Consider the following 14,673-nt stretch of genomic DNA (forward strand, 5'->3'; position numbering starts at 1 on the left):
CTGAATGAGCTCTCTACTGTGTGCTAGTCACCCTCGTAGGTCTCTCTCCCCACTAAGCGGTTCCCCACTACGCGCGCTCACCACTCTGCTACGTGTGGCGGTTGACTTGAAGTACTGTGAGCTCACCGCCGGTAACGCGCGAATTTTAAATTGGAATATCTTTCTTATATTTATAATAAATTAATTCATAACTAATTTGGATTCAGTAAATTATTCACATAATATCATAAAAAAGTTATGAATAATATGTAGTAATTAATATTAAATAAACTATAAACAGTATAATATATAAAATATAAATACTAAGAAATTATTAAACTTACCTTAATTAACTCAAGCAGATTATATTAAATAAAACCATTTTTTTATAAGTATAAATTCATTAACTTAAATAAAGTCTAATTTTATTAAATTTTAAGTAAAAATCAAGTTAATAAAAAATTTAATGTAGTGAAAGTTGGATTTAATTGTTATAAGTGAAATTTAAATGCTATATCAATTTTAAATCACAGTTAAATCAATATTAAATTAACGTGAAGCCAATAATAAAATAAACAAGAAATAAAATAAGAAATATAACACATGCAAAATAATACATAACATATGTGAAATGATAATATAATATGTGCAAAATAAAAATATAATATATGAAAAAAAACATTCAAAATATAACATATGCAAAATAATATAAAACACAGTTAATTATAGAAAAAATAATTATATGCTTTAATGAAATTGAAAAATATACATATATATAGGAAACGAAAACATAAGAAGCTTATAATCACATGGACAAACACTAAAAGTAATAATGCAGTTTAAAACAAGCATAATCTTAATATAATATTTAAACTAACACATTTAAAAAAATTTTCTGAAAAAAATGTAAAAAAATAAAAACAAAAAAAATGAAACAAAAAATTCTGGTATATAACTAATAACGTTAATGTACATTACCACACAGTAGTAAATATAAAAATATTAACTAAAATATATAAATATTGAAAATAATGAAAGTGTTAAGCAATAAAGAAAAAGTTAACAAAAATGAATTAAAAACTGCAAAAATCGAAAAGTACATTAACGTTATTAGTTATTTACAAAATTTTCTCTCAGGTGAGAAACTTACTCTAAGCAAAGTCGAAAATAAAAAGAAATGTTTACTTTGCTATATACTTAAAAGTTATATCACATTTTTTTTCATAAAATATTTTTCAGTCTTAAATTTAAATCTAAAATTAAAGAATAAACTATAAGGTTTTCTGAAAAATGATGAAAAAAATGAAACAAAAAAATAAAAAATTATGGTATATAACTAATAACGTTAATGTACATTACCACACAGTAATAAATAAAAAAATATTAACTAAAATATATAAATATTGAAAATAATGAAAGTGTCAAGCAATAAAAAAAATTAACAAAAATGAATTAAAAACTACAAAAATCAAATAGTACATTAACGTTATTAGTTGTTTACAAAATTTTCTCTCAGGTGAGAAACTCACTCTAAGCAAAGTCGAAAATAAAAAAAAGAAATGTTTACTTTGCTATATACTTAAAAGTTATATCACATTTTTTTCATAAAATATTTTTCAGTCTTAAATTTAAATCTAAAATTAAAAAATAAACCATAAGGTTTTCTGAAAAATGATAAAAAAAATGAAACAAAAAAATAAAAAATTATGGTATATAACGAATAACGTTAATGTACATTACTACACAGTAATAAATATAAAAATATTAACTAAAATATATAAATATTAAAAATAATGAAAGTGTAAAGCAAAAAAGAAAAAGTTATCAAAAATGAATTAAAAAACTACAAAAAACAAAAAGTACATTAACGTTATAAGTTATTTGCAAAATTTTCTCTCAGGTGAGAAACTCACTCTAAGCAAATTCGAAAAAAAAGAAATGTTTTTTGAATCCAAAATTAAAAAATAAAACATAAAGTGTTCTGAAAAATAATGAAAATGTGTAAAAAAAATGAAACAGAAAAAATAAAAATAATGAAAAAAAATTAACGCCTCTTTTTCGAGGATGCAGTTGCAAAGGCTAAATTTGCCTTTGACAAACGACGACCTCTATTTCGTCGAAGGGGACGATCATTAATTTGATTCGCACGCCGCGGTGCTGGCACTGGTGGAAATTGCCGCGGTGCTCGTACTGGTGCTGGAGTAGCTTTCGGTGCTGGCACTGCTGCTGACACTGGTGGCAATTGTCGCAGTGCTGGCACTGGTGGCAATTGCCGCGGAGCTGGCACTAGTGGTAATTGCCGCGGTGCTCGTACTGGTGGTAATTGCCGCGGAGCTGGCACTGGTGGCAATTGCCGCGGTGCTCGTATTGATGCTGGAGTAGCTCTCGGTGCTGGCACTGGTGTCAATTGCCGCGGAATGTGCAATGCGGCGTCGTGGCGCTGGTAACGGTACTTCTTCCAGCACAGGTAATGGTTTATCTATTGGACCAACCGGTGGTATTCTCATAATCAACTGTGGCCGAGTGTGGGTGCGGATGTAATTGCCTACAGCTTCATTCGAATCGTTCACGAGTGGAACGGGCTGAGTTGGCACTATTAAAGCCTCCTGCTGTAATTCCTCCATTGGAATTGGAATATCATCTAGGATGATATCATCAATCAAATAAGCATCCATTCCCAGAACCTCGTTTATCAAATCATTCGGAATTTCTCCTAAATTTTCAACTGCAGGGGGTTGATCCCACCTCCTTGGCGATCTTATAAACAGATCTGGTCGTTCCGGATCGTACGCTTCATTTCTCATTCTCTCCAAAACAGCGTTTATTTGATTCTGAAAATTATAACAATAATATATAAATAGTAAGAATTTGATGTAATCGATCACACTGAGTCAAGGAAGTTAAAAATTAAAAAACTCTCTTTTTACGTTTCGACAGCGCTGCCGTCCTCATCAGAAACTACAATTTATTAAAAAAGTTAAAAATTATTACAAAATTTTGTACATTATTAATTAATTTAAATCTATAGTAATAGAAAATTACCAGAAAAAAGAATATATTTACGCGTTCACATTATTGAAATAACGTCCTACACGCTATAAGCGAAATGTGACACTGAGCAAACAAAATATTAAGAAGTAGACATATACAAGAAAAGAATCGACGATGAAGGGTCAACGACATTTCAGTAAACAGAGAAATTAGGTAATAAGAGAAATGTCAGAGCATCAAAATATGACAAGATTACGAGTATTTATTTTCATTGAGAAAGTGTGTATAATAATTATTAAGATTTTGTATGTCATCCCTTTTATTAATCGGGTTAATTTGTAAATTAATATAAATCATTTCTGATATTAAACGTTTTTTGTAATTATCCTCTCTGTCAAGAATTGCAAAATTAACAAAATCAAATCTGTGTTTTAAAGAATCACAATGATGTGCAACTATATTATCTTTAGAATTTTTATGTTCATTAATTCGGACGCCAACCATTCTTTTTGACTGTCCAACATATGAGGCAGAGCAATCATGACAATTAATCTTATAAACAGTATTAGTATTTTCAGTTTTTTTATTTTTGTCTTTATATTTAACGATAAGATTGTGACTCATATTAATATTACTAATAGGAATAGTTAAAATGTTGTAATTCTTTAATAAGAATGAAACATTCTCAAAAAGATTAGGAACATAAGGTAAAAAGACCTTGGGTAACATATTGTATATTGTCCTATTATTATTATAATTATTCCCATTAGAGTCATTGTGTTTATTTAAATTAATGAAGGAAATACGTTTTTTAGTATATTTACGGATAAATTCTATTGGATAATTATTATTCAATAGTAACTGTTCAACAAATTGAATGTTTTTTGAATGAAATTGCTTATCTGACAACTTAACAGCTCTGTCAATAAGATTGTATACAATAGCAACTTTTTGTGAAAATGGATGTTTTGATTTGTAATTGATAGTTCGTCCAGAAAATGTAGGTTTTAAGAACCAGTCAGTAATGAGCTTTTTATTGTCAATAATAATAAGAACATCTAAAAAGTTTATACTATTGTTATTTAACATTTCAAATGTAAATTGTAATCTTTCATCATAGCCGTTAAATTTATCAACAATTTCATTAATTTTGTCAGCTGGTATGCAAGTGATTATATCGTCAACGTATCTATAAAAAAACAATGGTTTAAACAATGGTGTGATCGATTACATCAAATTCTTACTATTTAATACGACTGAGTGATAGAATAAATCCATTATTCTTAATAATATATAAACATAAAAAAATGATTGTTTAAATCTATAAACTGATTGTAAAGTTGAAAAAAAATTTCGTTAAGTTATAACGTTGGATGAACTAAAAATAACTATAAGTTTTAGGATAAAATAAGGTCTGATATTTCATAAAATCTTGACTGGTGACGTTAAGATTAACTTTAATATCTTATAATAAACAAATATTTATAAAAAGATTCATTAATAGGTTTAGATTTATAATTTAAAAAAATTACTTTAAGTTAAACTTTACATAGAAAACAATTTTCACTCATGAATTTGACAGGAGAGGTTAGGTTCCACTCACAAGTCTTACCACTCACAAGTCTCAAAGAAAAAACGTATAAGATTAATGAAAATGTTTTTAAAAACATTTGCAATAATTTAAAGTTAGATATATAAATTAAACATCCCTTTTAGTCGAACTTTACTCACGTTTTCTCGCTGCAGTCGGCGAAAGTGACATTCTTCATTGTAGCATTTAACTATCATATTTGTCGGATTGTAAAAAAAAGGAATATAAATTTATTTATAAAATTATTCTGCTATAAGACTATAATAATATTAATTAAACATCTATATCATACTAACCATAATTAAAATATTTTTAATATAAAACAAAATATACCACTTCCGAACACCGTTTTATTTGTCGTTGGGGTTAGGTTAAGTATAAACATGACGACTCAGGGGTGAGACAGTTAAAAAAATTTCATAAATATTTATGTAATTAAAGAATTTATCACAACATAAATAATAATTTTCTTTATTTTAAATTATGTTTAAGCTGAAAATTGAATACAGAAAAATGTATTGCAGTTTAATTTATATAAACGTTAAAAATCCCGCCATAAATTAAAACACTAGAAAGTTGTGTAAAGTACAATCTTGTATAAATAAAAAAATAGAAATAATTATTTACTATATATTTATATTTTCAAGTATACTAATTTTAATATAAATTTACAATCAAAATTTTTAATAATAAATATTTTTCTTATAATTTTCATTGTCGAAGTTAAATAATTTTGCACTAAAAGAATAAACCAATGAGAGACGTACACTTCTTTCAGGACTGAAGGAACATCGATTCGAAAGTATCGCAATTGAATTTTTTCTTTGGCGCGAATTTCAATTTGAATTTGAAATTGTTTATTATTATGTTTGGTAATATAATATAGAATAAATATAATATGTGACGGGCACCCAAGAAAGGTACCTATATGTGAAAAATTAGATTAAATTTTGACTAATATTTTGACTCTATTTAATTTTAAAGTTATGTTTGCTTTCCCACCTATTACTTTGACCTAATTTTGGTGTTTTATTTTTACTCTCTCACCTCTAACTTTTAAACTACGTTTGAGGTTATGTTTTCCTCTAAACGAAAATAAATTTTAATAAAATTTTTAAAAATAGATGTCAGTTGATAACATCTTTTATTTTGATTTAAACTTACTATTAAAATTTAAGTCAAGCTTCTTTTAACCTATAGGTCAAAAATTTTGTCAAATTTTAATATAAGGTAACGACCTCTTGAAGTATCCTAATTAATTTGCTTTTTTGATAAGTAGGTTAAAAAATATGTCAAATTTGACCTAAATTATAAGGAAAGGTCAGGTCAGAAGGAGTTTTCTCGCCAATTTTTGCGGTGTAGATAAAATCTGGTCTTAAAATTGACCTAAATTTTGAGGACAGAGGGATTTGTTCGTCAATTTTCTCCGTTTAGACAAAATCTTTTAAAATTTACCTACATTTTGAGAGCAGAGGGAATTGTTTTTCAATTTTTACCTGTAGGTTAAAACTACCCTTTAAATTTACACGAATATTAAGGACAGAGGGATTAGTTTGTCATTTTTTGACCTGCATGTTGAATCTGCCTTTAAAATTAAACTAAATTTTTCGAGCGGAGGGAATTGTTTGTCAATTTTTGACCTGTAGATTAAAACTACCCTTAAAATTGACCTACATTTTGAGGCCAGAGAGAATTGTTTGTGAATTTTTGACGTTTAGGTCAAAACTGCCCTTAAAATTGACCTACATTTTGAGGGCAGAGAGAATTGCTTGTCAATTTTTTACTTGTAGGTTAAAACTGCCCTTCAAATTGACATACATTTTAAGGGCAGAGGGATTAGTTTGTCAATTTTTGACCTGTAGGTTAATCTGCCTTTAAAATTAAGCTAAATTTTGAGAGCAGAGGGAATTGTTTGTCAATTTTTGACCTGTAGATTAAAACTTCTCTTAAAATTGACCTAAATTTTGAGGGTAGAGGGAATTGTTTGTCAATTTTTGACCTGTAGATTAAAACTGCCCTTATAATTGACCTATATTTTGAGGGCAGAGCGATAAGTGTGGCTATTTTTGACTTCTAAGTCAAAACTACCCTTAAAATTGACTTAAATTTTGAAGGCATAGTGGATAGTTTGTGATTTTTTACCTGTAGGTTAAATCTGCCCTTAAAACTGACCTAAATTTTGAGGGCAGAGGGATTAGTTTATCAATTTTTGACCTGTAGGTTAAAACTGATCCTAAAATTGACCTGAATATGGGTCAAATGTAACTTGTTTATGACGATGGGCCAACCTTGACTATGTGTCCTTTCTAAGGGGCCCTTAGAAATGACTAAATCAGCGGCGGCGGCGAAATGATTTTATATTATATATATATGTGTGTATGTATATAGGGGAGGATGGGGCAAGGATAGTTAGGTAAGACCTTTTCGGATCTAGCGGCCAAACTTGATTATGTATCTGCAAATGAAAAGTATTTTTGGAAAGCCTGGTTATTTGGCTATAATTTTGCTGTCCATTATTTTACTGTAGACTTAAATCCCTACGAGATACGAATGAAAAAGTAAACAAAAATTTTTAACTATCCTTGTCCCAGTACCGGGGCAAGGATAGTTAAAAGAATTCGAATGCTAAAAATGTTATAGAAAATCAGTAAATTTTTTTTTTATTTTACTGGATTTAGACTATTCCATATTGATATCCCAAGTATTAAAAATATGTATGGAACATTTTCTGAATTGCAATTATTATATTAAAATTCATCTGAACTAGAATCAGAAGTTTAACCAGTTTTTTTCAGACGACCACCAATTTCTTGGTCATAAGCTTCGTTTTCCGTATATAATAACGCACCATCCCTGACGGAGGGTGTTGACTGAATGTGCGCTTATAAAGTGCACATTGGGTGCACATTTTTTTAATATGAAAATATTGGATAAAATTGATGAAAAATGTTGAAATAAACATTTTCAGTGAATAAATAAACATGTTTAGAGTAAATAAAAAAAACATTTATGATAAATAATGTTGAAACTAATTAATTATTAATAATTGAAGTGTGTAATGTTTGAGAGTGAGTCAAACAGTGCATGCCATTTCTTTTTTTTCTTGGTGAATAAATGCTTATAATATAAAAAAAGTGTTTGAAATACATAAAGGAATGTTTAAATTATTATACGTTTATTTTACCTTGTATTGTTAATTGTTATTTATTTAAGAAAAATAATTTCTTATAAAATGTGTATTTTCTAGTGAGAAATCTAGTAACATTAGTTTTTCTATGAACCGGAAGCCGTGAATATTTGTATGTTTAAAGGTGCAATCACACTTTTCTGTTGAAATCCAGTTCACAGCTAGTTAAAAAGGTGTTTCTACAATAACCTGCAAATGCATTTACATATTTTGTTTGATACAAAATAATTGCACAATCTGATTATAAGTTTCTTTAAATTAGTAAATTGAATATAAATTATCATCAATTCATATGCAGAGAAAAATACATGTCTATTTTTTTGCATCTGCCTCGTGCATTTTTCACTTATTTATTAGAATTATTAAAAGTTTTTTTTTGAACTTGACATGTAAACATAACCTATTATATTTACATTATTATCCGTGAAATAAATTCTTTTTGTCCACATCTAAAGTTTGACTTTTGTTTTGTTTGTTTTCTTGTTTAGAAAATACGGATGTATTTTTCATGATTTATAATAAAATAATATTTTAGTAGTATAGCTAGGGGGGTTCTGGGGCAGGTTCTGATCTCGGCTAAGTACCTACGGTCGGTAATGTAGATTTCTACTTTATTATCAGTCGGTAAGGTAGGGACCTGACAGAAATCTTGACTCAACCGATAAGGTAGGAATCTGTTTTACCGACCGAGTGTAGTTCCTGCTGCCACTGCTAGATGGCGCCACTAGCGAATTCAAACTTGCTTGGCGGGAAATTTAAAAATTTAATTTCAAACTTTCGAGTGGCTTACAAGGGGTTCTCTGTTTTACCGACCGAGTTAATTTAAACTTAAACCGCTAGATGGCGCCACTAGCAAATTCAAATGTGCTTGGCGGGAAATTTAAATTTTTATTTTCATAGCTTTAAGTGGGTTAAAAGGGGTGCTCTGTTTTACCGACAGGGTTCAAGGTTAAACCGCTAGATGGCGCCACTAAATTTTTATTAATGAAGGTAAGTTTTATTGTTATTTATAAAATATTATTTGTAAATATTTGTTTATTATATATACAAAATAACTAATTGTTTATAATTAATATTTATGTATTGTATATAAAAAATAATGAAATGTTTATAATTAATATTTATTTATTCTTAAAACTATTTATTTATTTAAGTAAGGTAAGTTTAATTAACTTCTTATTTATTAATATTATTATTATTACTATTATTATTTTATTAATTATAAACAATTTATAATTAAGGTAAGTGAAATTATTACTTAAAACTACAATAAGCGTTTTAAATTCAAATTGAATTTCGCGCGTTACCGGCGGTGAGCTCGTTGCGGACGGTGAGCTCACAGTAGTTCAAGTCAACCGCCACACGTAGCAGAGTGGTGAGCGCGCGTAGTGGGGGAACCACTTGGTGGGGAGAGAGCCCTACGAGGGTAGCTGGTCTAGGGTAGAGAGCTCATTCAGCTCATAGCAGTGGAGTTAGCAGTCCACCATGGAAACAAGCTGCTGGTGCTACCACGGCCGGAGTATAACGTAAGTAATATAATATAATTAATAAAATATAGTAAAATATAATATAATTAATAAAATAGAGTAAAATATAATATGTTTAATACAATATAGTAAAATATAATATAATTAATATAATATAAATTCATTAGTTGCAGAATGAAGGTAACGAGGTGCTATTTCCGATGACTTCACCAAGGCCACTTCCATCACCAGAGCCCAGGGTGAAGATGACCAAGGCCAGGACGCATTCTCTTGAGCCCAGGGTGGAGACGACACTACCGCTATCCCGGGCGTATTATAGTTAATATTCATAATAATATTAATTAATAAAGTATGTATTTATTCTGCGCATGCGCGAATTGGTGGGGAAAATTTAAGAGTGGGATGCGTGATAGGTTGGAGTGGGGTAAATGGTCTAGTGCGCATGCGTGAAAGGTTGGAGTGGGGGTAAATGGTCTAGTGCGCATGCGTGAAAGGTAGGAGTGGGGATTTCGGGGTATATACAGTACCGGCCAAAATTGTCAGTCCACCCATTTTTGAAGGAATGAAAAAAATTTTTTAACATAAAATTTATGAAAACTCAAAATTTTTTTGGTTTATATTTTGAAAGACAATAAAATTTTGAAAAGAATAAGACCTCACAGAAGTTATTTGACCAAAATTTGTAGAAGATATTCTTAAAAATCGTCATTTTCAATGTTTTACAAAAATTTGAATAACTTCTAAAATAATGAACGCTTTTTAATAATCTTAGGCTTATTTTAAAGGTCGTTTTCTACGGAATAAGCATTACTTATAGGCATTAACCTGTAATTTTTTATTTGGAATAAGCATGACGTCAAAGTTGGACAAAAAAATTAGAAAAATTTGAAATAAATTTTTTGTACTAAAAACTATTCTAGAACATATATAAAACATGATATGGTGAAGATTTTTAAAGAAAAGTTAATAAAAAAATATGTTTGAATTTCAAAAATTATTTTTCTTTTAATAATATTATTTCAAATTTTTTGAATTTTTTTGTCCAACTTTGACGTCATGCTTATTCCAAGTAAAAAATTACAGGTTAATGCCTATAAGTAATTCTTATTCCGTAGAAAATGACCTTTAAAATAAGCCTAAGATTATTAAAAAGCGTTCATTATTTTAGAAGTTATTCAAATTTTTGTAAAACATTGAAAATGACGATTATTAAGAATATTTTCTACAAATTTTGGGCAAATGACTTCTGTGAGGTCGTATTCTTTTCAAAATTTTATCCTCTTACAAAATATAAACCAAAAAAAATTTTAGTTTTCATGAATTTTACGTTAAAGAATTTTTTTCATTCCTTTAAAAATGGGTGGACTGACAATTTCGGACGGTACTGTATTCAGGGATTTTGGTGAGTTTAGTCAGTAGCTGTTCTGTTCACAGGTTCAGCGGTTCCAACAGCAGCAGCAGCAGATTCCCATTGCCACTACTAACTGTCTTTTTTGTTATATTTACTGTCTTTTTTGTTACATTTATTGTTATATTTACCGTCTTTTTTGTTATTTATATTTACTGTGTTCTGTGTTTATTGCATTTACTTTGTATTGATTTTTAGGTTAAGTTCTTTAGTTTGTAAGTTCGTTTTGTTTAGTATAAGTATTTTAGTTTGTAAGTGTGTTCTTTTGTTAGTTTGTAAGTTCGTTCTTTTGTTAGCTTGTAAGTGTGTTCTGTTTAGTTTGTAAGTGTGTTAGCTTGTAAGTGTGTTTCTTTTGATTTCAGGTGCAGAGATGAAGCGGAAGGCGATGACCACCGATGGACCACCACGTAAGTATCCGAATTACGGTACTATTCTCGACGAGAGTGACATCACTGTCACCCTCATTAAAGAAGCCCTTGAGTTGATACCTTATTTAAGTAACGTAAATGAGAGACGCTCTTTTATCGAACGATGGGTTGTAGAATGCTCACAACATGAAAACGTGTTATCAAGCATTCTTAAATCGATGTACTTTACACATCAAAAGCAAAGATGTGTAAGCATTCTACAATCCATCATAAGGTTTCGCGCATTGTTTGAATCCCACGTAATAGATGGCGCTGGAATCGGTGACCCAGACATTAAGAAACGTGTTCGCTGGGCAGAGTGTGAGAGTGCTTTCGCGTGTAGACTGTACACTAATATGGTCTTGAACCTAGTACACGTCGATGTAAGCTCGTTTTTAAACGATGCGTCCATACTGTTTCAGGACCACATTAGAGGTGCCTTAAATAAAAATGGACCTATTGTAGTGTATGGTGTTCTCATCGCCAATTTTAAGAGGGTTGAGAATGATGTGGAGGTTGTTAAGCCTATTCCTTTTGGAACCAAGGCCAACAGCATCTTTCCCACAACCCTTTTAGACGATTGGTTTGATGAGAACATCAAACATCCGATTTTGCACAGCGTCGAAGAGTTCTATGCAAAGGGTTCAAATTGGAACCTTCAATCAATCATAAGATTAGAAATAAATGTAAATAAATATAATCCAATGCGTGCAAGCTCTTACATTGATTTACCGATAAAAATAAAAAATAAACATGCATGTATTAACGTGCAAAATAATGACAATGAATGTTTTAAGTGGGCGGTATTGTCAGCCTTACACCCAAATGTCTCCGATCCTAAACGTGTGTCTAGTTTTAAAGAATTTAAAGATGAATTGAACTTTGAGGGAATTGAATTCCCAGTGACGCTTAAAAATATCCCGAAATTTGAAAAGCTTAATGATGTTTCGATTAATGTGTACGGTCTATCAAAGAGCTATGGTAACTTTACGGTACACCCTCTCCATCTCACTGCGGAAAAAAGAGATAAGCATGTAAATCTCTTGTATGTTGCCGACATGTATGCGGATAAAAATAATGATGATAATACTGTATTGTATGACAACGATGATTTTATGAACTTCCATTATGTATGGATTAAAGATCTGTCACGCCTTGTGTCTACACAGTTGTCTAAAAAGAAATGTAAAAAACATATCTGTGACCGCTGTTTACACTACTTTTCATCTGTAGATAGATTGAATGCACACATCGAAAATTGTAAAAAAATGAATGAGTGTAAAATTAAATTACCGACGCCTGACAAGAGTCTGATCACATTTAAAAATTATAAGAATAAAGAGAAAGTACCGTATGTAATTTACGCCGACTGCGAAAGTCTACTTCTTCCCGCCGATGAAGATGTAGACAATTTAAGTAAAACTGAAGTATTCCAGCGCCACAAATTGTTAAGCATCGGCTATTATATAAAATGTAGTTATGACGAAACATTATGTAAATATGTACCATGTCCGAAAAATGAATCTGATCCTGCTAAATGGTTTACTGAGGAATTAAGGCAATTATCTGAAAAAATTGATAATGTATTTAAAAATCCGATACTAATGAATGCCTTAACTCCTCAAGAAATCAGTGACTTTAAGCGAGCGACAATATGTCACATTTGTCATCAGAAAATACCGGCAAGCGAAAAGAAAGTCCGCGATCACTGTCACCTTACTGGCAAATATAGGGGTGCTGCCCATGAATCGTGCAATCTAAACTACCAAGACTGTCAAACAATTCCCGTGGTGTTCCACAACTTAAGTGGTTACGACGCCCATTTTATAATTCATGCGATTTCTACGAGCTTTGAAGGAAAAATTGACCTCCTCCCCATTAACAAAGAGAAGTACATCTCTTTTACTAAACATGTCAAGGGGAGTGAGGTCAAATTTCGATTCATTGACTCATTGCGATTCATGGCAGCATCCCTAGAAAAACTCGCATCGTACCTAGACGAGTACAAAATCGTCAACTCCGTTTTTGCCAGTACGGTGACAGATCCGGATAAAATAAAATTACTAACGCGTAAAGGTGTATTCCCCTATGAGTACTTTGACTCGAAAAGTAAGTTAGACGAAACCGAATTGCCCCCGATCGAGAAATTTTATAGTACGCTTTATGATGCCGGTATTTCTGATGACGAGTATGCGCATGCGCAAAATGTATGGACCGAGTTTGACTGTAAAAATCTATATGACTATGTCCATTTGTATATGAAAACTGATGTACTGTTACTTGCGGACGTCTTTGAAAATTTCCGAGTAGAATGTGTAAAAGCGTACGGGTTAGATCCTGCCCACTACTACACAACCCCCGGTTTAACTTGGGATGCTATGCTCAAGTACACGAGCATAGGATTGCAACTTATAACTGACATCGATATGATTATGTTTGTTGAGTCTGGTATTAGAGGTGGCATTAGCCAATGTTGCAACCGATATACTAAAGCAAATAATCCGTATATGGAGAAATTTGACAAAAATGAAGATACAAGCTATATTATGTACTTCGATGCCAATAATCTATATGGCTGGGCAATGGCTCAAGCGCTCCCTTATGGCGGCTTCAAATGGGTTGATAATGTCGACAACTCCTTCGATTTTAATGTGCCTGACGATTCACCTGTTGGGTACATACTCGAAGTTGACTTGGAGTATCCTGAAAATCTCCACGATACTCACAAAGATATGCCATTTTGCGCAGAAAATGCGAAACCACCCCTCTCGAAACAGGAGAAATTATTAACAACTCTCCAACCAAAAGAAAAATATGTGATCCACTACCGCACTTTAAAACAAGTTGTCGCCAACGGCATTAAGCTTGTTAAAATTCATCGAGTCTTACAGTTTAAGCAATCAACATGGCTTAAACCATATATAGACTATAATACGATGATGCGAACCAACGCCAAGAATGAGTTCGAGAAAAATTTGTTCAAGCTCATGAACAATGCGGTATACGGTAAAACAATGGAAAATGTCCGTAAACATGTCGACATTAAGCTTGTCACCCAATGGTTTGGCCGCTATGGAGCTGAAGCCCTTATTTCTCGCCCGAATTTCCATAGTCGAGCGATATTCGACGAAAATCTGGTTGCCATTGAACTGCGTAAAACCGAGGTACTACTCAACAAACCGATCTATGTGGGGTTAAGTGTGCTCGATGTTTCCAAAACGCTTATTTACGATTTTCACTACGGGTATATGTTAAAAAAATACGGCGACAATTGTAAACTGATGTATACCGATACAGACAGTCTAATCTACGAAATTAAATGTAAAGATGTCTACAATGACATGAAAAATGACATCCAAAAGTTCGATACGTCAGACTATCCCGCAAACAACGTGTACGGCATTCCGCAAGCCAACAAAAAGATTCTCGGTCTAATGAAAGACGAATGTAACGGCAAGATCGTTACCGAATTTGTTGGCTTGCGGAGTAAGATGTACAGCGTACGGGTTGAAGGTGAAGACATTATTAAAAAAGCTAAAGGCATTAAATCCGGCGTTGTTAAAAAGAGTATTCACTTTGATGATTATGTAAAATGTCTGAGAGATTTTGACATTCAAACTTGA

At 31.2% G+C, this 14,673-nt stretch overlaps 1 protein-coding gene across 1 annotated transcript; it reads left to right on the forward strand.

Moving 5' to 3' along the window:
• The first annotated feature begins 11,013 nt into the window (after positions 1-11,013).
• On the forward strand, positions 11,014-14,673 carry LOC122503359. The gene has a single exon (XM_043613863.1). It carries the CDS (start codon positions 11,014-11,016, stop codon positions 14,671-14,673), a length of 3,660 nt encoding a protein of 1,219 aa, XP_043469798.1.

Source organism: Leptopilina heterotoma, unplaced genomic scaffold, assembly GCF_015476425.1.
Source record: "Leptopilina heterotoma isolate Lh14 unplaced genomic scaffold, ASM1547642v1 Lhet_26, whole genome shotgun sequence".
Classification (NCBI taxonomy): domain Eukaryota; kingdom Metazoa; phylum Arthropoda; class Insecta; order Hymenoptera; family Figitidae; genus Leptopilina; species Leptopilina heterotoma.